The 25,968-nt window shown below is 40.0% G+C and overlaps 1 protein-coding gene across 4 annotated transcripts in view; it reads left to right on the top strand.

Annotated features, from left to right (window-relative positions):
* The window catches only part of NRXN1 (neurexin 1), a 1,648,890-nt gene that overhangs the window by 983,581 nt on the left and 639,341 nt on the right, over positions 1-25,968 (top strand). Inside the window, exon 1 of one of the 4 annotated variants that reach the window (XM_006839447.1) lies at positions 8,485-9,559. The exons of the other annotated variants lie outside the window; for them this stretch is intronic. Within the exon in view, the coding sequence (XP_006839510.1) occupies positions 9,310-9,559 (250 nt within the window). The 5' untranslated portion in view covers positions 8,485-9,309. Of the gene's footprint in view, positions 1-8,484; positions 9,560-25,968 lie in introns of those variants that run through there. 4 annotated transcript variants of the gene reach the window in all.

Below are 25,968 nucleotides of genomic sequence, written 5' to 3'. Positions count from 1 at the left end.
CTCACATAAAGATTTATAGCCTTGGAAACCCTGCACAGGGTTACTATGAGTCGGAACCAACTCCACGGCACATAACAACAACAACAACAACAACAGATTGAATAAGTATGGTGAAAGGATACAATCATGGTGTATATCTTTTCTTATTTTAAACCATCCATTACCTTTTGTTCTGTTCAAATGATTGTTTCTTGATCTATGCACAGGTTCCTTATGAGCACAATTAAGTGTTCTGAAATACAGATTCTTTGAAATATTATCCATAATTTGTTACCCACATAATCAAATTCCTTTCCAAAGCACAAATAAACATCTTTCTGGCATTCTGTACTTTTACTCAAGAGCCATCGGATGTCAGCAGTGTTATCCCTCATTCCATGTCCTCTTCTGAATCTGACATTAGTTTCTGGCAGCTCCTTGTTGATGTACAGCTACAACTGCTTTTTAATTAACTAAAGCAAAATTTCACTTGCATATGATATTAATCATATTGTTCAGTGATATCTGCATTCAGTTGGATCACCTTTATTTGGAATGGCACAATATGCATCACTTCTAATCATTTTTCCAGGCAGTTGTCTGAGTGCCTCCAGCACTGAATCAGTTTGGAAATAGTTATAATTTGTATTCCATCAATTCCTCGAGCCCCGTTTTTCACCAATGTTTTTAGTGCAGCATGGGCTTCTTCCTTTAGTATCATTTGTTCTTGATCATATGCTATCTCTTGAACTGGTTTAGCATTGACCAAATATTTTTGGTGACTGTGTATTCCTTCCATCTTCTTTCATGGTTTCTGCATCATTCAGTATTTTGCCCACAGAATTCTATATTTTAAGATGAGACTTGAATTTTTTCATCTTAAGAAAGGCTGAATATGTTCTTTCCTTTTGGTTTCCTAACGCCAGGTTTTTGCACATTTCTTTACAATACTTGACTTTGTCTTCTCAAGCTAATCTTTGAATTTTTTTTCACCTCTTTTACTTCCTCATTTCTTCCAGTTGCCTCTCTGTGCTCAAGAGCAGGTTTCAGAGTCTTCTCTGTCATCCATTTTGGTTTTTTCTTTCTTTTCTGCGTCTTTAATTAACTGTGGGTCAGCAGTTCAAACTCCCCAGCTATTCCTCGGAAGCCCTATAGGGTCTCTATGAATCTGAACTGAGTCGACGGCACTTAATTCTTCATGTATGATCATCTTATTGTTATCCTGTAACTATTCTGGTCTGTTTTGGGTCACTGGTGTCTAATGTATCAAATCTCTTCTTGAGATGATCTTTAAATTCAGGTGGGCTATATTCAAGGCCATTTTTTGGATCTTGTGGACTTGTTTAAATTTTCTTAAGTTTCAGCCTGAATTTCTATATACGCAATTCATGATCTATTCCACAGTTGGCCTTTGGCTTTGTTATGGCTGATGATGCTGAACTTTTTCACCATCTCTCCCCATTGATGTAGTCATTTGATTCCTGTATATTGCATCTGGTGAGATCTGTCTTTTATGTTGTTTAAAAGAGGTATTTGCAAAGACTAAGTCATTGGTCTTAAAAATTCTATCATACAATATTCATTATTATTTCTACCACTGAAGCCATATTACTTCTATCACTGAGTCACACACATACCACTGCCTTCAAGTCTGAGTCTGTAAATCTTTATGCAAGAACACTGCCACATCTTTATCCTGCTGGTGAGTTCATATCACCAAACTTAACTACTGCACCATCAGGGTACAATAGAATACCCTTAAGGAGTTTCAGTATTCCAGAAAGGTAACAAGATCAAGGTTTACCTTAACTTTAAGAGAACCCCACCCTCCTCTGAGTCTTTTCTTCTTGCTTCCTCTCAGTTTCAACTCAGAAACGCAGGTACAGGGATATGTGGGTCTGCTAGCTTTTTCTTTATGCTGACATCAGTGGCAATGCAAAATTCAAGACTGACACTCTCCTTGTTTTTAATTTTTAAAAGATTGGTGCTGCCTGTGGGTTTTAATATACATGCCCTCTGCTGATTTTAGTGTCTGCTTTTCTATTTAAAAATCTTAATACTGAGCTGTAAGGATTTCCAATTAAGCGTAAGAAAAACATGAAACGCTTGTGTCTGCCTGACAACCATCTTGTTTCTTGAAACAGAGGGTTGACTTTGGAATATGAAGAAAATAATTTAAAATGGTCTGTCTTTTTCCATTTCTCTACACACTCTTTCCATTCACTCGCCTTCCACAATCTTTGTTCTTGCCCCTCAACTTTCAAACCATTTCCTTTGTCTTAGCACATTTGCCTTAAAACTCAGGCTTCCTGCCTTCTTGTTCATTTTAAGCAATGACAGCAAATAAGCCTTGGACAATGTTGCATGCAAAATTAAGTTCTTTTTTTGGTAAATCTCAGTAAGTACAATTGTTATAGAGGCAGGTGAATATTAACCCCACTTTTCCAAGAACTCACACACGTACAGGTCATAATGGGTGGAGGACTCAGATCAACATCTGCCATAGAAAGAGACATTCATTACTAAGTAGGCATAAAACATCTTATAGAAGGTACAGGAAACTCCATGGAGTTCCATTTTGGGTTGTTTTTGTTGTCCAAAAATGACCTTGTAGAAAATTTTTTCTCAAATGATTTCAGTTGCAACTTCTGACTTACTACCTCTTAAAGTTAGGTGACTAAGATCCTTTGTTGTTGTGTGCTAAATGTTGTTTGGTTGGTTCCGACTTTCAGCAACCCTGTATAGGATTTCCTAGAAGTAAGTCGTGGGTTTGAATTGCTGGCCTCATGGTTAGCTTATTCTACAGTGCTTACCTCCATAATAGCAGCATCTACCTCATAGGATTTGATTTTGTGATGATTAAAGTAGTTAATATTAAGTCCTGGTGTGGCACTGTGGGTTAATGGACTGGACTGCAAAGCTGCTTTGAACCTTAAGATTATTGGTGGTTCAAACTCACCAGTTATGCCTCAGAAACCCTATACAGGGTCACTATGGGTCAGAACCAACTCGAAGGCACCTACCAGCAACAAATGAGTTGTTGTTGTTGTTGTTAAGTGCCGTCGAGTCGGTTCCGACCCACAGCGACCCTGTACAGGGTTTCCGAGGGTGTAAATCCTTACGGGAGTAGAAAGCCTCATCTTTCTCCCGCGGAGCGGCTGGTAGTTTCGAACTGCTGACCTTTAGGTTCGCAGCCCGATTCGTAACCACTACGCTACCAGAGCTCCTTTTAACAAATGAGTTAATACAGCACAATCTGAGATGGAATTCTATAGAATTGTCTTGTTTTTCTGGGTCTTGAAAGTTTTGGATCTTTGATAGTCTTATCACTGTTCTATTAATTGTTTTACTATAACATTTTTGAGTTTTCCTTCTCTGCTGAGTTTTTGCCCTAAAAAGTTCTAGTTTTCACAGGCTTTATTATATATTTTAAGGAGTTCAGATAAGTATTAGCTCTTATTTCTATTCTTTTAAAACCAGCTACCACTGAGTCAATTCTAACTCAGTGTGACTTAATGAGTGTCAGAGTAGGGAGATCCATGTGTAGAGCTGTCTTTTTTGTCCTTTAAAAAAGGTATTTGTAATGAATAGTCATTGTTGTTATTGTTATGTGCTGTGGAGTTGGTTCCGACGACTCACAGAGACCCTGTACAGGGTTTCCAAGGCTGTAAATCTTTATGGGAACAAAAAGCCTCATCATTCTTTGGTGGAACAGCTGGTAGTTTCGAACTGCTGGCCCTGAGGTTAGCAGCCCAATTTGTAACCACTACGCTACCAGAGCTCCTTGATTAGTTATTAGTCTTCCAAAAATTCTATCATGTGATTTCCATCATCATTCCTCTCACCAAGGCTGTATTTTCCAACTACTGACCCTTCCTATTTGTTTCCAACCTATGTATTCCAATCACCAATAATTATCAGTTCACTTTAATTTCACATAAGACCAATTTCAGACTGACTAGGTTGATAGAATTCTTCAGTTTCGTTATCACTGACTTTTGTGGTTCGTGCCTAAATTTGAATAATAGTGGTATTAGCTGGTCTTCCTTGTAGGCATATGGATATTATCCTGTCACAGACAGCATTGGACTTCAAGATAGGCCTTGAAATGTGCCTTTTGATGATGAATACATCAATCCTCTTCAGTTTGTCATTCCCAGCATAGTAAACTATATGTCTGTCAGATTTTAAATGGCCAGTGACAGTCCATTTCCTCTCACTATTGCCTACGATATCTATGTGTGATCCATTTTATCTTTGACAACTTTGAATTATCCTAGATTCATACTTTTGTACGTTTCCTGTTCTGATTATTAATTGATGTTTGCAGCTGTTTTTCCTTATTTTGAGTTGTGCCCCATCAACAAATGAAAGTTCCAAAAGTTTTACTCCATTCATGTCCCCATGGTCAATTTTACTTTGAGGAAGCAATTCTTCCCTGCTTGTATTTTGCGTGCCTTCCAATCTGAGGGCCTCATCTTTTGGCACTTTATGTGACAGTATTCTGCTGCTGTTCATAAGGTTTAAGGAGCTCTGGTAGTGTAGTGGTTATGAATCGGGCTGCGAACCTTAAGGTCAGCAGTTCAAAACTACCAGCTGTTCCGTGGGAGAAAGATGAAGCTTTCTTTTCCCGTAAAGATTTACAGCCTCAGAAACCCTGCACAGGGTCCCTATGAGTCAGCATAAATGAGGGAAGTCCTAATTCACACGTTCTTGTTGCTCAGTGCTATTGAGTTGACGCATCCCTGTATAGGGTTTCTAAGAAGAGAATGGAGAACTTGAACCACCAACCTTGTGGTTCAAATTGACTTTGTAGTCCAGCTCACTAACCCACAGTATTACACCTAAGAGTACATCTTCCTAATTTTTATTTATACCAATTAACAAGCCAGTAATTTTACCAATGATAACTAGTTTCACCACACATTAAAACTAATGAGCAAAATGCCTGGGGACTGAAGATGATGATAACTGAAGGCTTATAGAAGTCATATCAGGCTTCTAACCAAATCTGGTTGGAGCATAAATTCCTGATGAGAGAAGCTGACCATCCTGGGGAACCGATTAACAGAAACATATATTAATAGAACACTGTTTAAGCGGAAATATTGCAAATTAAATTATAGGCAGCTGAACACCATATTCCTCCAATCTAATTCTTCAATCATCTAAGCACAATTTGTCAGGTTCTGCCTCAGTTTCCCAGATAATGCAATTGTAAGCACCCAAGTTCTGATTTGTTTGAAGCAATATAAATAGCAATTACTGTTTTATCTGATACATCAAGAATAAGCATACATTTGCTAACAAGACTTCACCCCCTAGACAGAGAGTTATTCTTTATTTCACCAAATTACAAACATTTATTACAAATACTGCAGCATATGTCCCTCAGCATCCACCCCAAGAAACAGCAAATTACCACAAGAGTACCCTAGATATTTTCCTGACAAACTTCAACTACAATTTCCTTTTGTGTTACAGCCATAACTATTTTTTTTTCTTTAGCTCTTGACACTCCATTAAAACTAAGATTTCTGATCTATCCTTTCCCCAGAGCTCAACCTTTTTCTCCTAAGGCCCCAGACACTATAAGACAGAAAGGGGAGCATCTTCTTTCTAGAATGCTCTTGGGAAGGCCATCTGAATCTTTTACATTCACTCTATTACTATGGCTTCAATTTATACAAATCACCCGTCAAAGTTCCAACCCCACTCTTTCCTAGCAATCAAGATGTACTGAGATACTAATTTATGCTTCACTATATTGGACACTAGGGGGCATACTAATGAGGCTCTGACTCCTGTCCTCTCCAGCAATCTGCCATCTAGTTGGGGAGAGAAGGATAGATTAATACTATCTATGTTGGAGAACAATGCACTTTTCTACATTTCCTGTAAGTGGAAAGGAACCAAGCAGTGCATTCATATCAGTTTGAATATGTTAGATCTCTATGAGAGGATAGACAATGTCTTAATTATGGGACTTACTCAGTATATTTTAAAGTACTCTCATTTCAAATTTGCATTGTATCTTTCCTGACCTATGTGATTATTAGGAAATATAAGAATATAAATATTTTATAAAGAAAGTCATGAAGCCTCAGGGAGAGTCCAAGTAACTAGTATGACATAACCAGGCAATAGCAGAGACAAGAAAACTGTCTCCTAACCCAGTGCAGTTTGTCTGTTAAAAACTGTACAATGTCAAATTCAAATATGAATCTATAATTCTAAAAGCATTAAGGATGTTTTTCCTTTTGTTTTTTTTTTTAACATTTACTAGATTTTTAAAAATTACTAATTTTTCTTTATTAATGAATTAAAGTCCTGGTGTGTGGCACTATAAGATGAGTACTGGACTGTTAACCACCAGGTCAGCAGTTGAAACCTACCCAGCTGCTCTTCGGAGACACTAAACTGGGTCTTTATGAGTCAGAATTTTGAATTATGGAGATGTCAGAATGCTCCTTAGAAGCCAGGATGGTGAGGCTTCCTCTCTCATGTTTCAGATACATTGTAAAGAGGAGCCAGTCCTTGTAGAAGAATATTATGTTTAGAAAAATGGAGGGTCAATGAAAAAGAGGAAGACCCCCTATGCAATGGATTGACACAGGGGAACAACAACGGGCACAAACATAACAACTGTGAGCATGTCACCAAACCAGGCAGTGTTTCATTCTGTTGTGTATGTTGTTGTTGTGAAGTGTCGTCAAGGCGATTCCGACCCTTAGAGACCCTGTATAGGGTTTCCAGGGAGCAGCTGGTGAACTTGAACCACTGACCTTGCAGTCTGATGCATTAGCCCACAGCGCCACATAGGGTCACTATTAATAACTGACTCCAGAGCACCTAGCAACAAGGAGACACAACTGAGTGCACCACACTTAACACCAGCAGCAACAATACAGAATTTAAATATGCATTTAAAAAGTAACAAAATGAAGAAATGGCCTGGGGCAAGGTTAAGACCAGTTCATAGTGCAGGATGAAGGATTTGCGTCCTGTGGATCTTGAGCAGTGTTGTAAACTTGGGCGATGTGGCATATTTAAGTAGATAAAAGCACCTTCTCTAGCATGCATAAACTTACCAATTAATAAACTACTGCAGTTTTTGTTTTGTTTTTAGCACAAATACATAGACTTGTACACATGTGAGATGTTGGATTGCTAGGAATTTGCTGGAACAGTTTATATCGTTAACTTTTTAAATGGACAAGGAAGTAATATATAATATACACTTTTAAATGGCCACTTGGTTTAGGAAGTTTATTTAAATAAAATTTCCTTAGATTTATGTTTTTTATTACATGAATTTTCGAAATAAGGAATTACATAGATTGTCAGAAGTTTTTCAGATGTAGTGCCTATTCCAAGTTGTGGTCCTCTTATTTTACATAGAAAGGAAGGGAGGTCCAGAGAGCGAAAGGGGGGAAAATATAAAGAAAAGAGGAGGTCAACCACTAGACGTAGCATAGCTTTTTCATCTTTTGGCAATCTGGCCATTGTTTCAATCATAATCCCCAATCCTAACCACCAGTCTCCAAGCCTCCAGTGAAGCTACTGTGGCCCTCCTTGCCAAGTTCAATTGATGAGCCAGCATTATACTCGGGTGTGTGCTGGCTTTGCTGGTCTACCACCCAGCACAGTCAAAGGTGTTTTGTTTTACCAACATAATATATATATTCTCTGTTTTGTGGGGCCAGAGGTTTAGAAATTGTTTTCTGATGCTATTTTACTTATGAGGTAAGATGCAAGAAAAGAGTGTCACAGCTCTGCTTGTAGACATCTTTGGGGGTTCTTAAATATCCCTAGCATATTTTACTGCAACATAATAAGTAATCTCATTCTTGCAGTTTCTCTGTCTTGTGTCTACCGGAGAGCATCTTTGCTACGATCTTCTTCCTCTTTACTCTTTCAATTCTCCCTCTTTCTCAGCTGCCACGTTTACTCTTTCTTTTTCCTCCAGTGCTTGGTTCCCTGCACTTTCCAATGCTTTATAAGAGATATGATAATGTAGTGGAAAAGAGGACTCGTTGTTATGAGTAATGTGTAATTAACCGATCATCAAAACTGATGCTTGAGTAGATGGTGTCAAGTCATATTTTACAGATTGGGTATGAACACCTGGTAGAACAAGTTTGGTCCAATTTAAAAAGCCCAATGCATTCCCTTTTAAGATGTAAGTTAGCTCTCAAGACACTGGTTACATCTAAACCATAGGGGTAGGGGAAGGGTGCCATTTGCCATTGAAATTCAGGCGGAGGGATCACCTAGTGCAGGAAGGAGAGTTGCTTTTTAGGTGTTCTCTGCATCGCCATACACGTGTCCCAGTGATGCGTGGGGAATGTGAGGGAGAGGAAAAGCAGGGCGATTTTTGTGGGAAGCTAGACCAGCCTCCCTCGTTACATAGGCTCGTCCTCTGCATTGCATCCGAGCTTCAGTGATTTGCTGTTTGGAGACTGCAGATTTGCATAGAGCCGCTCGCTTCCCCAGCGTGTGTGGTTTTTCTTTCTTTCTTTTCTTTTTTCTTTATCTCCCCCCCTCACACCCCTTCTCCACTTCTTCACCTGCTTGTTCTTTTTCTCGGTCCTCGTTCCCCTACTCGGTCCCCGCTTCCTTCATAAGGGTGTACTGTTCTCTCTGAACCCCTCGCCCGGCGTAAGTGTCAGGAGGCGACGGACGCGGAGATCGCCTCGGGAGCAGGCGATGCGCGCCGCTGCTCCGCGCGCTGCCCCGGGGAGGCTGGCGCGAGCAGGCGAGCCGGCTGGGGCTGAATGGAGGGAAGGGGCGCCGCGATTCCATGGGGTCTTCTTCTCCTTTGAAAGGAGGTTGGGCCGGCGAAGTGGCCTCCCCAGTACCCACACACAATGCTAAATGGATTTACCTAATGGATTCGCGGTGGATGGCTGTCATGTAGAAGTGAGGACCCTCCGGGAGGAGCTTTAAACAATTTCCCCGCTCCCCATCCCCCGACACGCACTCTCGTCCGAAACTCTTTGGGAGTACCTCTCGAGAATCTGGAGCCCCGGAAATCTGGGCGCAGCAGTCAGCTCCGCGTTTGCTGTTCCCCGGGACTGCCTTGTCGGACAAGCCCCCCGACAGCTGCATTCGCCTCGGCTATGTTTCGGATTGTTTGGGGTGCCAGGCACGGCGGACTCCAGGACCCCGAGAAGACTTTCAGAAGGAGGGAGAGGATGGGTGCCCTGGCGCGGTGAGGCGGTCGGCCCCGCAGCCCAGCCCGCGCCGCCCGCTCCCTCGCGTCCTCTCCCCTCCCCGAGCCCCAAACTTTGCCTCCCGCGGCGGCAGCCCCTCGGCGGGCGCCCCGTCATGTACCAGAGGATGCTCCGCTGCGGCGCCGAGCTGGGCTCGCCCGGGGGCGGCGGCGGTGGCGGCGGCGCAGGGGGGCGCCTGGCCCTGTTCTGGATAGTCCCGCTCACCCTCAGCGGCCTCCTAGGAGTGGCGTGGGGGGCGTCCAGTTTGGGAACGCACCACATCCACCATTTCCATGGCAGCAGCAAGCATCATTCAGTGCCTATTGCAATCTACAGGTCACCGGCATCCTTGAAAGGTGGACACGGTGGGTCTGCGATGCCAAGTTGTTCTCGCGGGTTACCCCTCGCTCCCCCCCCCCCCCTTGCAATTCTGCGCTCGCTTTTCGGCCCCTAAGGCTTGGAGAAAGGAAGAGTAGGGAGGTGCATTTGGGTGTGTTTGGTGGTAGCCACTTATCTCTTTGAAGACAATGGAAAGGGGATGGGGAAAGGCGTCGCGGTGTTTGTGGTAGGGGGGTGGGAGGGGCGTTCCTTGTCTAGGTATTGGGAGACCTGGGCACTTATTAAAGACCAGCCCGAGCCGGATGGCTGGGCCCCACAGGAAGGGGGCGTTACTCCCTAGAAGGTCACTCGGTGGCGGGCTGGCGCCGCGTTTAGTGGAGGGATCTGAGCGCCAGAGAGGAGGGCTCTGCAGAACCTTTTGTCTGTGTAGAGTGCGCTGCCCCACCTCCTGCCCATTTTCCCTGGCCTGGGGGAGCGAGAGATTCCAGAAAGAACATTCCTCCAAAGTGTACCCAGACAGCAGTGGCAGCGAAGTCCCAGAACTCACTCAACAGGAGGCCCCCATCTTTTCCCTTAGTTGGAAAAGAAAGGAGGGTCCTTCGGCATACTATCCAATTTGGCCATTGAAAGCACCTATAAGGCCATGGTGGAACTTCTGGACACCCTTACCCCTCCATTCCTTACTCCTTCCGCCCACCCGCCCGTTCACATATACATATTTATTTTCCTTGGTGAATGAGCTGATGTATTTTCTAAATGGAGCAGAGGGAGGGTTGGCTAGCCAAGACTATCTCTGCGGATCCTTTCCAAAAGATTGCTGGAATAAGAGGGTTGGTTTTTTTTTTTTTGAAATCTCCTTAGAATTTAGTCAGGTGGGCCAATGTTGGTTCCTCAAAGCCAGGAGGTCTTCCTGGAAGAAGAGGAATTAGAGCAAATGAAATCTATTCGCCTCACCCTGGTTTCCTTTGTAAAGAACAGTGTGTAGAAAGAAGCCCGCAGTATTCTGAACGGGCAGGTTTGTTCTCTAGAGCGGCCAACAATGGCCAAGTTCCTCTCATCTTTCTTCAAAAAATTGCCAATTAAAAAAAAAAAAAACAGCTGAAATCACCAACAATTGAAACATTGAATGATTTTGGTGAATCTTTCCCCACTCCCCCAATTTTTCTTTTTCTTCGGAGTACAAATCATTCCATTAGAAAGCAGAATGAAAGTTGTGGAATCTCTTTCTAATGCCTCTTTTCCTTTGTGGCAGGCAGGGGTCGTCTGTTTTCAGGCTCTACTCAGCTAGATCCTTCTCCCCTTTCCCAGTGTAATTACACTCCCCTGAGCTTATGGTAGTGCTGCCAAGGGTAGTTTGGCTTCTTACTTGTGTACAGTTCTGCTTAGACTGAGAACCTATACATAAGCTAAACCAAGGGCCCTTTGAAACTCCTCTTCAGGATGGAATAGAGGAACGCCTTACTGTATGGATCTTAGCAGCGGTCCATTTCTTCTCCTTTCCTAGTTACCCTCTCAGGGATTCTCTCCAATTAAGAATAACTGGGTTGAAGGCAGGAGCGTGCCCCAAATTAGTATTTTAGCTACAAATAAAACTGAGGTAGATTTCTCTGAATTTGTAGGAGTTTCTGTTGCTCTTGTCACTAGGTTTGCTTTATTGTAGGAGCTTGCTGCCCCCTTCAACTGAGTTTCATTCTCACCCACTGCCTTACCTTTTTGTAGAAGGGTGTGCGCCCGATGGGAGGGAGTCGAGCCAGGGCGTAGGAGGGGCAGACAGAGAGTGGGTGGGTGCAGTGAGCCAGATGGGGGGTATGTGTGGGGGTGGGGGAGCTAAACTGTATCAGTGATCAGCACTTGGCAAATAATCTCATGAGCGCATTAACTTCTTTTCCATGGCTCTGCCTTTCTACTGAGGATATAGATAGATGAGTAGGGAAACAGCCTGGGAATTTGGAATGAGCACTAAGGGGGCCCTACCGCTGAGACCGACCCTCCTTTAAGTTTACCTTTGCAGCTTCTACCCCAGTCAGGCGCCGTCTGCTGGTCTTTACAAACATCAATTTCCCTCCAGAATGCAATGATTTTTCTCTGTATGTGAATGAAAACTCAGGGACATCTATCATAGATAGATAAAGAGAAAGAACAGTATGCTGGAGAAAAATTGTGTGTGAACAGCAGCTAGAATTATTCTTTGGAGTCTGAGAACTTTTCCTTTCTGAAGAAAGTGCTATTGTAGGATTGTATTTGTTTTAAAATTCCCCTTGTCCTCTCATCGCTCATGCATGCTGTGCTTTTTCTGATTCGTTATTGTTGTTGATGTTTTAAATCAGGTAAACAACTTAACTATCAGCCCACCTCCCCTGCAGAAAGAAGCCAGGTGTGAGCTTTTCTATTTCATCCCTTGCCTACCTTGAAAAGAAGAGGAAATTAACTTTGGACAGAGAGCAATCAAGGAATATTAAGGATGAAATAAGCCTCTGAGGGTGTGGAGGGATGGAGAGATGGGAGTGAGATGAGGTTGCAGGGGGCTGAGAGCTGAGACAGGCAGGGTAATGGCTTCAAAGGAACCTAATAAGAAAGAGGTGATGTTGAATTTGTTGGGTCAATAAACTCCCTGAACATCCAGCTAATTAGACAAAGGGACCACAAGGAAACAATTTCTGAGCTTCAAGATGAAGGCTAAGGAAATGCACAAAGGTGAATGGAAATATGATAAATTCCTAACTGAACATTCATGCCAGTCTGTCCAAATGGGAGTCTATTTCAAATATGCATGTATAGATGAACAAATGAATGAGCGTGTTAGATTATATTCGAATTTCTGGAAATCATAAGACATTCTTCCCATTATAGAGAATGCATGTATATGCTTGAATGCATAAAAGAAAAATCATGTGTGGTATATTTGGGGGAATAAAATGGAATCTTCTGTGTTTTGAATGCCGCTGGGATTGACTATCCGGGTTCATTGTTCTTCATTTTCTCATCATGCCATGCTTCATTTGTACTATTATGAGGTGTCACTTACAAGGTTTTCAGGGTGCAGGAAGAGCTATGGCTACCCTGACCCAGTTGAAGAGATTGTAATGAGAATTTTATATTATGCATATGAGAAGCAGATTTAAGAACACTGCAGGACCCCATTTTACTTTGCATGCACTTAAAAAGAGAAATGATGAGCAGACCTCTATAGGAAAAAAAAATTGGGAGTTAAATAAATGTAGGACTGTGTAACTGTAAGTGATATAAAGCATGTCCGGTTATAATTAAGTGCACTACTTAAAGCCAACAAGAGCCTAGAATATTTTGCTTAGCCAATACAGCTCTCCCGATGTGCCATATGTGCCCAGTATAGAACGATGTCAGTCCAATGCCCAGGTTCCCACCTCTCCCAACTTTCCTAAGTACCTCTGCATACTTTAGAAAATTAGCTTAGAGCTTCTCAATAATTTCAGGAGATAAAGGAAGAAGAAAACCATGAGGGCCAGCCATTGTCCTTTCACAAATATGGGCTCTGGAAATTATACTGCCATGATTAGTTTATACTATTAAAGGGCAAAGGGGCTCTCCCAGAAGGGAATGTTAACCAATTTTATAAGTGTGTTTTGAAATTGAAGTTCTAAAGGATAATAATATCTTGTATTTATAGTGTTTCTCTTTCCAAGGCACAGTACACTTACTAAACTTCTAAGACGACTAGTGGGTTTTGGAGGACTTTAGAATCTCCTTTTCCATTTATTGCTATTGACGGGCCAAAACACAGTGCCAAATCTCTAATCTGATTCAAAGAGGAATTAGAATCAAGGTTACATGGCCCATAGCCCACAGGTTTTAAAAACAAACCAAGAGAGTAGTCCTCCATGTGATTTAATGGCTGATCTCTTAAAAAAGAAATCATTACAAAGAGAGTAGCTTATCATTTTGCTTCTGGCATGTTCACATATAAATATTAATAAATATTATATGACTGTAATGAATGTTGATGGCACCTCACTGGTGTCAAACAGATTACTTCATTGATTTTGCTTAGGAGGTTTTGTTATTCTGTTGTTTTTCTAGGAAGCAGGCATTTGCTCTTTTGTTAAGCATCCAAGAGAGTTAGCAAAACCTTTCAAAGTATACTAGGCAGTGTTGAACAAAACTTTAGCTTTTCTGGTTATGACTTCATATGTGTAACCCAGAACATTTTCAGCCATGTCTGCTTTGAAGAAATAGACATTTGTACTCCAGACTTCTTTATCTTAGCTTCTTGGACAAATATTTGCATCACTTAAATGCCATTTTGCATAGACTGCCCAGCTAATGTTAGTCAATTAGGATCCAAGTAATCATAGTACTCTCGGTAATTTTTCTTACCGCAATCTTTAGATTATCCTTAGCTGATCATTCCTACTTATGAAATGCCTACTGTGTGCATGGTTTTGAGTTTGTACACCAGATACTGGGGTAGGCCAGAGGACAATGGTAGTAGAGATGAAAGAAAAGAAGTAAAGATAACCAAGGAACAACCACCAACAAGTTGACAAGTTAGTTATAAATATTCAAGCTATGATTACAAAGAGTTAGTTTTTAAACAAACAGAACTTGCTTCTAGAAACAGGTATCCTCCAAGCTTGAATGTAAAAAACAGAGCTATATGTATATGTACCTGTCATCTGGCACTCAACATGAAATAATCTGATTAAAAACCTCAAAATAGTGTTTTTATATTGATATCACTTTTTATCGTCCTTTAATATATGTTCTAGAAAGAGCCCCTTGCACAACTGCTTTCCATCAAGTTGCTGCATATATTTCTTCTAACGAAATATAAAGACTTTTAATTCTCAAATAGAGATCAAATTTGCTTTTCAAATGTATTTAAGACAGAGGATGTGTTGATTTAAATTCACACTAATGTATAAGTAATTGAGGCAGTTTGGTTTGGTGAAGATTATTCTCTAGAAATATCTTTATGGACATTTAGTCATGGCCATTTACTAACATTCCATAAATACCTTTCTAAACTACTTATTCTCAGTAAAAAAAAGGGTTTTCCACTTATTAAGTGAAAGTAAAACAAGTTACATCTGAGTGAAGAAGAAATGAGACAGTAATTTAAAAATTAAATAATAGACCGCCCCTGAAATGTATGTATAACAGAAAATTTGAAGCGATTTTAGAGAGAAATCAGGTAGAGTGGAAATAACGCTGAACTTGACGTTAGAAGACCTGAGTTCTAGTCCTAATGCAGTCAGTGAGATTCTGGAATTCAGTTACTGCTTTAAATTTCAATTCTCTTTTAGCTTTAAGGAGTAGATTCCTCCTGTTTTATAGATGTGAAAATACCCAAAACCAAACCAAACCCACTGCCATTGAGTTGATTCCAGATCATAGTGACCCTGTATTAGGTTCCCACGGCTGTACATCTTCATGGGAGCAGAAAGCCTGATCTTTCTCTCAAAAGTACGGCTGGTGGATTTGAACTGCCAAAGTTGTAGTTAGCAGTCCAGCGCCACCAGGGCTCCATAAATATGAAAATAGAGACAAATGTAATTTAAGTGAACTAGACTTAGGGGTCATAAGACATGAATAATAGAGTTGTAAGTAGAACGTGTATTTTTTTGTTCCTTTTCCTCAGAATATGTTTCTATGCCACTTACATTTAGATTGTGGGGAAATAGTCACATTTTATCTGGAAACTGTTTCAAAAAGGCAGTCCTTCTGAAGCAATTGTTGTCATTGAGTCAGTTCCTCGTAGGGTTTCTAAGGAGCACCTGGTGAGCTTGAACCATTGTGGTTCAAAGCAACTTTGCAACCCAGCTCATTAACCCACAGTGCCACACTAGGACTCCGCTGAGGTGATTAACTGGGGTAGAGGATTGGTCTTTGTAAAGACAATGTTGTTGTTGAGTACTGTGGAGTCAGTTCTGACTCATAGTGAGTCCTGCAAAGGGTTTCCAAGGCTGTAAATCTTTATGGGAGCAGAACGCCTCATCTTTCTCCCGCAGAACCACTGGTAGTTTCGAACTGCTGACCTTGAGGTTGGCAGCCCGATTCATAACCACTAAGCTACCAGAGCTCCTTTGTAAAGACAATAAGACAACCTAATGTCTTCGTGTAGAGAAAACAATCCTTATTATGCTCTTTGAATTCCGGGGCGGTGCAAACAGTAACTACCTGAAAGCTTGGAGGTTTGAAACCACCAAGAGATCCTTCAAGAGAAATGCCTGGCAATCCACTTGCCCCCCTCCAAAATTAAAAATTAAAAAATAATCATCCATTGAAAACCTTATGGAACATTTCTACTCTAGCACACATGGGATTCCCATGAGTAGGAATGGACTAGAAAACAACTGGTTTTTACTCTGCTGTTGCCCAATACCACCATCATTCCTTAGTGACTTATCCACACTATATTGCCTGCTTCTTTTTAAAGAAGGACACACTTAGCTTTCTGAAATGTTAACCATCCCAGTAATACGATTGGGCCTACCCTATTATACAGGCCACTTTGACTGTTGTTATTTACTTTTTTAAACTGAACTAAAATACCTCTAGTGTCATATGTAACTTTTTGAATTCTAAGATTCCTTTCATAATAAGGCTCTCTTAAAATCTTCATGCTCCGTCTGTTTTAGGATATATATCAATCCTAAACACACGATAACTGAAGGTAATTTTGCAGATTGCTTTTAGGTCCCTTAGCCACCTGATTGCCCTAAGCATTAATTTAAAGTGGTTTAGCTGGGTGCCCTGGAGCCAATGGTTAAGTGCTTGACTGTTATTCAAAAAATTGGCAATTCTGATTCAATCCCACTGGTCACTCCTCAGGCAAGGAGGCTGCAGTCTGCTTCTGTAATGATTATTCAAAACTCCCAGTGCCTTAGAGTTAATTCCAACTCTTAGTGGTCCAAAGGGTTTCTGAGACTGCCGGATATTTCTCCTGTGGAGCAGCTGATGGGTTACAACCATGGAAACCCTATTGGGCAATTCTTCTCTGTTCTATAGTTATGAGTCAGATTCAACTCCTAGGCACAAGAACTACAAAGTGTGGGGTCAGACTTAGGGTCCATCTTGCCTAGTAGTTCTTCTTCATATGAAGTCCCAAGAAGTGTCTCTTAGAAAGGGCATCTTGGTACTTCCTGCTTCTTTACTCGTTTTTTTTGTGTTTTTTCATCCAGCTTTTTCTGATCTAGAAAGGTGTAGAAATGACTTGTCATCAAGACTTTGGCAATAGCCATTTCAAATATTCGAGTCTCTCACCAAATAAAGGTGCTTTTTTTTTTTTTTAAAGTATATATTTCCACAGTGCTTTGATGTAATGTGTCTCACTTAATCAGCATTACAACCCTGGTAGGGATTATGATCACCATTTTGCTGACAAGGAAACAGATTTAGAGAAGTGATGATTCTACCAGGGTCACATAATTAATAAGTAGCTGCAGGGCTTCTGGTTTTCCCACTATGATATGATAAGAGGCCGGGCTTTTGGAAAGAACTCTGCATTTGAATTTAGAAAACCTGGTTTCTTGTCCCAGTGTTGTCAGTTTTTCTATTCACTTCTCAAAGAACTGTTTCCTCAATAAGAATATAATTAGCCAAAGACAGATTAGCTAACTCATACAGTTATTAAGAATTTCAAGGGAATATGGAAGTGAAATTTATTTCTCTATTCTAGCAGAAGATGGTTTAGTTAATATAAGTTTAAGGTGGAAATGGACTAATAAATGAGAACTCTTTTTTTCTAATTCAACTTGACATCTTATAGTCAGATAATGATAAAGAATATTATTAATCAGGTAATTATAATAATAAAATACTTTATTATTTAAAGATGTTGGTTCCTAGACAAACTTCCTTTTAATCATCAAGTATACTTACAGATGGAGTCCTGGTGTGTGCCGCAGGAAAAGTATTGGACCAAAAGGTCGGTTTGAACTGCAAGGCCAATGGTTCGAACCCACCAGCTACTCCTCGGAAACTCTATACAGAGTTGTTGTGAGCCACAACTGACTCAACAGGACTTAACAACAATAGCGTTCCTACTGATATAAATCTACTCTCTTAATTGTATGGGATTTGCAAATTGGAACTGAGAACAGTGTAGAAAGGAATTTTTCAAGTGTATTTTTTTTTTTTTTACAGAGTAGATCATCAATTTTACATTCAACAAATCATGTATTTTGTTTCATTACAATGATTGCAATCCCCTCCATGCAGTATTAGTTAACAGTTGTTGTTAAGTGCCAGAGAGTCGTTTCTAATCTATAGCTACTCTGTGTAGAGTTTCTAAGGAGTGGCTGGTGAGTTTGAACTGTGGCCTATGGTTCAAACCGACATTGCAGTACAGTGCATTAACCCACAGTTAACAGTATTTACCTCTACTTTGTTTAATGCTTCATCTTTTCTCTGCCAACTTCCCCCTCCTTGTATATTGCCTGCCTAGTCACTCATTACCCCATGAATAATTTTCCTTCCTAGGAATCCTGGTGTGGCACTGTTGGTTAATGCACCAGGCTGCAAAGCAGTTTGAACTGAAAGGTTGGTGGTTCAAACTCACTAGCTGCTCCTCAGAAACCCTATACAGGGTCATTTGACTACACTTGACAACAACAACAATCCCCCACCCCCAGTAATCATCTTAGAATGTTTCTCTTATCAAGAAAACCTGTTTTTAATGTTTTATAACACTGGCTTCATACAATATTTGCCCTTTTAAGAATTATTGACTAATTTCACTCAGCATAATGTCCTCCTGGTTCATCCATGTTGTAAGGTTTTGCAGATTCATTGTAGTATTTCATTGTGTGTATATTCCAAAGTTTTTTAAAACCATTCTTCAATTAAATTCTTCATTAAATCAAATGAATGATGAACATTTAAGCTGTCTCCATCTTTTTGCTATAATGAATAGGGTTGCAATGAACATAGTTGTATATATATCTACATTACATAATGTGACCTATGTTTTTTAAAGCAGGCTTATAGTTAAAGAATATATAGACATTTTTTTCTTTCAAATAACCAAACATGATGAATGAAAGTATTAAGATGTCTCTCTGAAAATCAGCAACTCAAGAAAAATGTTTGAAAATGTGTACCAGTGATGGTGGTACGACATATAAATGTAATTAATATCACTAAGGCATACATGCAGTCCTGGGGCACACTGTACAATAAGTGCTGAACCAAGGTCAGCAGTTCATACCCATCAGTCCCTCTTTGGAAACCCTATATAGTGTCTCTGTGAATCGGAACCAACTCCATGGCACTTAACAAATTGTACATAAGTACCCTTGTGGCACAATGGGTTGAGCTCTGGGTGATTAGCCTCCAGGTCAGCAGTTCAAATCCATCAACAACAGCCTCAGGAGAGTGATGAGACTGTTTGCTCCTGTAAAAAAATAAAACAAAACATATAGAACAGTTCTGTTCTGTCCTATATGTTCTATATGAGCCCTAAACGATTCAGTGTCAGTAGGTGTTTGGAGTTAGGGAGCCCTGATTAAGCACTCAGCTGCTAATCAAAACTCAGTGGTTTGAACCCACCAGCCACTCCATGGTGGAAGGATGAGTCAGTCTGCTTCTGACCAGATGGCAACTAATAGACAAGACAGTCTCCACCACATAATGTTAGTAGCGTAGTGGTTACGAATCGGGCTGCGAACCTTAAGGTCAGCGGTTCGAAACTACCAGTCGCTCCGCGGGAGAAAGATGAGGCTTTCTACTCCCGTAAAGATTTACACCCTCAGAAACCCTGTACAGGGTCGCTATGGGTCGGACCCAACTCAATGGCACTTAACAACAACAACAACAACAACAATGTTAGTTTGGAGTCCTGGTGTGGCACTGTGGGCTAATGTGCCAGACTGCCTAGCCGTTTGAATTGCAAGATTGGTGGTTCAAGCTCAACAGCTGCTCCTTGGAAACCCTATACAGGGTCACTATGGGTTAGAATTGACTCGACGGCACTTAACAACAACAATAACAATGTTAGTCTAATGGCAACTCAGATAAGGAAAACAACCACGCATAAGTGATGTTCAAATCAGTAAATGGCACTACTTGTATTTTATTACAAGTTAAATATACTTTATTGTTGTTGGGTGCCATCGAGTCAATTCCATCCCATAGTGACTTTGTGGAGGGTTTTCAAGGAGCACCTGGTGAGCTTGAACCACCGACCTTGCAGTTCAAATGACTTTGCACTCTGATGCATTAGCCCACAGTGCCACACTAGGATTCCACTTACTACTTAGTTAAAAGTTTTCTTTATTTTGCTAATTGTCATTATACACACACACATATATGTTGTTGTTAAGTTGAGTTGAGTTGGTTCCCATGGCGACCCTATATAGGATTTCTGAGGAGCAGCTGGTCAACTTGAACCACTGACATTGCAGTTCAAACAACTTTGCAATCCAGGGCATTAACCCACAGCTCCAACCAGGACACTCTTTTTCTCTCTCTGTCTCTCTTTCTCTATGTAGTTTTCTGATTACGTACAGAATTGAGAGCTGCTAAAAAAACATATTTTTGATGCTTCTTAAAACTGAGATGACTTTGTTACTTTGGTGTTGTTAAGTGCCATCAAGTTGATTTTGACTCATAGCAACCCTGTATAGGGTTTCCGAAGAGTGGCTAGTGGGTTTGAACCTCTGACCTTGGATTTGGTAGGTTATACTACAATACCACACCAGAACTCCAAGTGAGGATTGTAGTAACTAAAGTGTGGATAGTTATACAGTATAGTGTGTGTCTGGGTGGTATCGGATGGCTATCCTTCACGTTAATAGTGGAGCAGGCTCAATAGTCATTCAGAATTGGCCATTTTGTAGATTACATCCTGAAGTTTAGGAACCATTCCTCTACACTCTAACTAAACAGCATTTCCTTGAAGTCCACACTTAACATTTTCAAAGCTGCAATGTGCTGTATCAGTCATTTTTCATGTCTACTGTCAAAATGTTAGCATATGCTAAAATAAGATGAATAACAAATTAATCTCTGTCAGCAAAGTGGTTAATTGGACATGCTGTTAAATATGCAAATAATGTATTTTTTACCCCTAGCCATTCTTTTCCTTGGGATTTATCCTAAGTGAGACATAGACTCTTTGATTCTACTTATAGACAACTGCTGCTGATGGAATTTGGATCAACATTTTTACATGAAAGCATTGTGTTTTAGTATATATATTGATATTGATTATTGGGGTGTTTTTGTAATGTCTGAAATCTATAACAACAACCTATTTTTACTTGCCAGTAATAAAACTTTTGCTTCAATAACCTTGTGTTTATTAGTAAAACTTTGCTCTTTTTAATAAAATAAATTAAATTTTGTTAGGAAAAAAGTAATTATCCTCTTGACTATAGGAAGGAAGTGAATTAAATATAATGGTGGTATTTTACTACCTGAAATCTCTACCATACCAGCTTGTACAAAGAAAGAACTAGGACTTTATATAGTGGGAATAAATGTTCAGTTCCATTATTTCTTCAGCAGACAATCATTTAGTGTCAAATACTATTAAAACTCTTAACAAAGTATCAACTAATTTAGTCATCACAACCTTGGAAACAGATATTATTAACCTCCCATTCTCTGTGGGTTAGGTGTGGGCAAAATCTTCCTCCTTTTGAGGGAGAGAGAAAGACAAGGCTGTCTGCTCCCATAAAGACTTACAGTGTTGGAAACCCTGTTATGTAGGGGTCACTATGAGTCAGAATTGACTGGATGGCAGTGGGTTTGGTGTTTGTCTTTTGGTTGATTCTGCAAATAAGAATATAGAGCCACTGCAGTGTTAATGAATTTACAAGGTTACAGAACTGAAAACTAAAGTTGTAGGGCCTGGATTTGATCAAATAAGCTTATTCCGAAATCTGTACTTTTGACCCTTATACTATAATGCCAACAAACATTACCCTCCTGACATTACCCTCTTTCAGTTTCTATCACCAATAGTCCATAGGATGATTTACATTTTGTTTAATTGTAACAATTAAAGCCCTGGTAGCGTAGTGGATTATGAGCTGGGATGCTAACCTCAGAAGGTTAGGAGTTCAAATCTGCCAGTCATTCCATCAGAGAAGATGAGACTTTTTGCTCCCATAAAGATTTACAGCCTCAGACAACCTATACAGGCTTGCTTCGTGTCAGAACCAACTTGACAACACTTAACAACAGCAATGATTTTCAAAAAGTGATTTTGCTACAGTTTTAATATCTCATCTTTATCTTCCAATTTGTTTAGGTTATAGGCATTGTGCTTTTTAATACCTAAACGAGGCCTCCTAATTCATGTCTTGTCTTCCTCACCATTTTACTTATTGTAGCTAATTTGTTAATCTTGGAATCCACTTCCACATCATGAGAAAAAGAGTGATTGATTTAAGACTTTTATTAGCAACTTTCATTCTGGTTGACAAACATAATCTCCACCAAATTGATAGATCTACTACAATAGACTGATTTTCAAGTGCAGCAATAATTTACAATTAAAAGGGAATAGTTACATGGATCCGATTATATGACTATATTCTCATGAGAGGAAATGGATCCTTCTGTAAATGATTAAATAAATTTATATAATTCTGAAGGTAGGTTATCAAGAAACAATTGAAAATTAATAAACTGCTTTGAGTAGTTACCCTAATTTAATTATGACTTCTTAATTATGAGGCCTTGAAGATGTTTTAAAAAATCAAATTATGCTGAGTATACATGCATGTTGCTGTATGATTATGTATAAAATTTAACGTCTCAATCACTCATTTTTAAGGAGTCCTGGTGGCACAATAAGTAAATGTTCAGCTGCTGACCAAAGGATCGGTGGTTCAAGCCTACCCTAGTGACTCTGGGAAAAATATAGCCTCGAGAATCCTCTGGGGAAGCCCTACTGTGGGTTAGGCTGCTGTGAGTCACAACTGACCTGATAATACACAACAAATACTCATTGTTAATGAGTTTTGAAATTAGACTCTAAGTTGTACATCCTTCAAAAAGGACTGATTGTAAATGCTTTGAACTTTGAGTATCTTAACTACATTTTGTCTTAAAGATTCTTTTGTGTCTCCAAATCAGTTTATTTTATAGGTTGTTTACTGACATTCTCCTTTTAGTAACGCCCCAGGAAAGCATGGAATTCCCTAGTGAAATAAGTAGCTCATTTTTATCTTCCAATTTGTTTGTGATCCTAGTGATCACATTTTATCCACTTATTAACTGACCTTAGACAAGTTCCTAAGTCTCTCTGAGCATCAGGTTCCTCAAGAGTAAACTGGGTCCTACAATATGTTCTTTGCAGGGTTGTAGGGAAAGTTAGATACTGTATATGAACATCTGGATCAGGAGCTGATTTGTTGTAACTGCTACTCTGTTGATTACTGAATCTCTCCCCAACAGCAGATCATTTTTGCTCTGGACACACCAGTAATGACTAAAACCAGGAAGGGCTGAGGTTCATTATTAAGGAAGGCCTTTCCTCACAATCTCCTAAAACATTGCATTCTTACCATTTTAGATCCATTTTGTAGCTTCCAAGAATAAAGACAAAGATTTGAAATTGAGATCATTTCCAGGAGTCTGATTCATCCAACAGAGGGTGACACAGATGTTAACAAATCATGTAGTAAGCCTACACCTTCATGTTCTCTGTTCATGTGGGAGTTAAACTACAAAACACACACACACACAATAGGACTGGCCTGGCAAGGCTATTGTTTGTTGTCATGTTGTTAAGTGCTGCTGAGTCAGTTCTGATTCATAGAGACCTTTTATAGGGTTTCCAGTTAGGGGCTGGTGGGCTTGAAGAACTGACCTGGTGATTAAGTTTTTAGAATTTATCACAGTCCATCTTCGGATACAGTGGGAGAGGAAAGGACAGAGATGAGGAGAGACTTAGGAAAATGATCCCAACTTTTTTGCCCAATCAGCCTTTGAAAATGTCAGCAAACATAAAATTATTTTTACCTGGCAGTATTACAGCTGAAAGAGATTTCAGTAAGAGAAACAATTTTTCTAGGCCCAGAATTGCTAATGCCATTTCTTTTACTGTGGACACTTTGATACATATGCTATAGCCAAATGCTAAGAGCCTAGCATTTAAATAGAACATAAACATTTTAGATATTAAATCAAATGAATATGGCCAGAAACTCTAATTTATTACCTGCTTTAAAAATCAAGTAGACAATATATTTAAAAAAAGAGAAGATTTTAACAGAAATTTCAACTCTATTACTTGATTTTTCTTTTCTTTCTCTTTCCTAAAAGAAACTTTTTGTGTCTGTGTCGTTGGCAAAATTACATGCTAATTTGGATAAGTAATAACACATTCATTTCAGTGATGTTTTTATGTGGGATGATTATAAAACCTTGTGCTACTTCATAAAGAGACCCATCACTTCCGTTCCTCAAAGTGTGAAGAAACCCTCTGAGGCATTATCAACAGTTAGGGGTTGCTAAGATCAGAGTTCAGTCTTCCCTTGGCATTAGATATCTGAGGGGGATTGGTTTTAGGACTCCTGCAGATACCAAACTCCATGAAAGATCCAGTCTCTTATATAAAATGGCGTAACATTTACATATAACCCAAGCATATCCTTCTCTACTTTAAATCATCTCTAGATTACTTATAACACCTAAAACAATAACTGCTATATACATAGCCCTTTAAGCACCCTCATAAGGCTTGAGAGATTACTTTGACAACTTAATTACTTCTTTCCCTGCCCCCCCCCCCTAGTAATTTCCACCAGCATTTGGTTCAATCCACAGATGTGAAACTCAAGGGTATGGAAGGCTGACCATAATCAGTCCATGCAATATATGATTAAGACAAGCTGCAGATATGGTTAAAGTTATTCTCTCTATTCCCCCAGCCCTGTCAAAGGCTTCCTTAGAGTATGTGAGTGCCAGCAACAAGTTTTCATCTATGAAACCACATAGCTTTATATATCTCACTGTTGTTAAATGCTGTTGAGTTGGTTCTGATTCATAGCCACCTTGTATAGGGTTTCCAAAAAGCAGTATTTCCCATGGTGGTGGTTGTTGTGTGCCGTGGAGTTGGTTCCGACTCATACTGATCCTGTACAGGGTTTCTGAGGCTGTAACTCTTTACAGGAGTGTAAAGCCTCATCTTTCTAGATAACAAAAATTGTTGAAGACTGGTCATGGAGGATGCATTTCCTGCATCCCCATGGGGTCAGAGTATGAGTAGGTTGTTGTTAATAAGCGTTGATGAGTAGGTTCCGACTCCTAGCAACCCTGTATAAGGTTTCCAAGAAGCGGCTGCTGGGTTTGAACCAGTGACCTTGTGGTTCAAACTGACCTGAGGTCCAGTGCATTATCTTGCTCCATAAAATGTGTGCTTATATTTCTTACATATTCTTGTGACTTTCATTAGTGTTTTAGAGAATCTGGAGATTCTTCAGTTGTAGTGTCTAGTTGGGTGGTCATTCCAACTCATAGGGACCCTGTATAGAGTTTCTGAGGCTGTCACTCTTTACAGGAGCAGGAATCGTCATCTGTTTCTCATGGAACTATTGGTAGTTTCAAACTGCTGAAAGTAAGATTACCAGCCTGACTTGTAACCACTACGTTACTGCTATTCATTAATTTGGCCCACTATAAAATTCTCCTTGGTACCACTGCTCTGTTGGTTGTGTTGTTGTTAAGTGCCACTGAATTGGGTCTGACTCATAGTGACCCTGTAAAGGGTTTCTGAGGAGTGACTGGTGGGTTTGAACCACCGACCTTGCAGTTACTAGTCCAATGCTAATCCTATACCAGGCCCCCTAACTATGGGCTGTTGTTGTTGTTGTTAAGTTCCATCAAGTCAGTTCTGACCCATAGTGACCCTCAATACAGTTTCTGAAGGAGCTGTGGTAGCGTAGTGCTTATGAATCGGGCTGCAAACCACAAGGTTAGCAGTTCAAAACTACCAGCTGTTCTGGAGGAGAAAGATGAGGCTTTCTGCTCCCATAAAGATTTATAGCTTTGGAAGCACCGTACAGGGTCACTATGAGTCAGAACCAACTCCACGGCACATAACCACCACCACTATACAGTTTCTGAGGAGTGACTGGTAAGCTTGAACCGCTGACCTTGTGCTTCAAACTGACTTTGCAGTCCAATGAATTAACCCACAGTACCACACCAGGTCTCCAACTGTGGGTGGTAGATACCAGAAAATGTTACAGCAATTGAATCAGTAAAAGCCTCCAATAAAAGAGGATGTTTCAGTGGAACAAGGAAAGAGGGTTATGTGGTAAGTAGAGAGAAGGGCATTCTTACAGCAGCAACTATATTAAGTGAAAAACACAATGTAACCTTCATTCTAATTGCTCCTTTATTTGCTTTATTTTATTTTAAAAACAATGCAATGATTGCAAATTCAATTTTTCTTAGTAATCACAAACAATTGGTGATACACAGTCACCAGTTGAAAGAC

Source organism: Chrysochloris asiatica, unplaced genomic scaffold, assembly GCF_000296735.1.
Source record: "Chrysochloris asiatica unplaced genomic scaffold, ChrAsi1.0 scaffold00024, whole genome shotgun sequence".
In the NCBI taxonomy this organism is placed as follows: domain Eukaryota; kingdom Metazoa; phylum Chordata; class Mammalia; order Afrosoricida; family Chrysochloridae; genus Chrysochloris; species Chrysochloris asiatica.
Note: the sequence above shows the minus strand (reverse complement) of the source record. Positions and strands in the feature narration are given on the sequence as shown.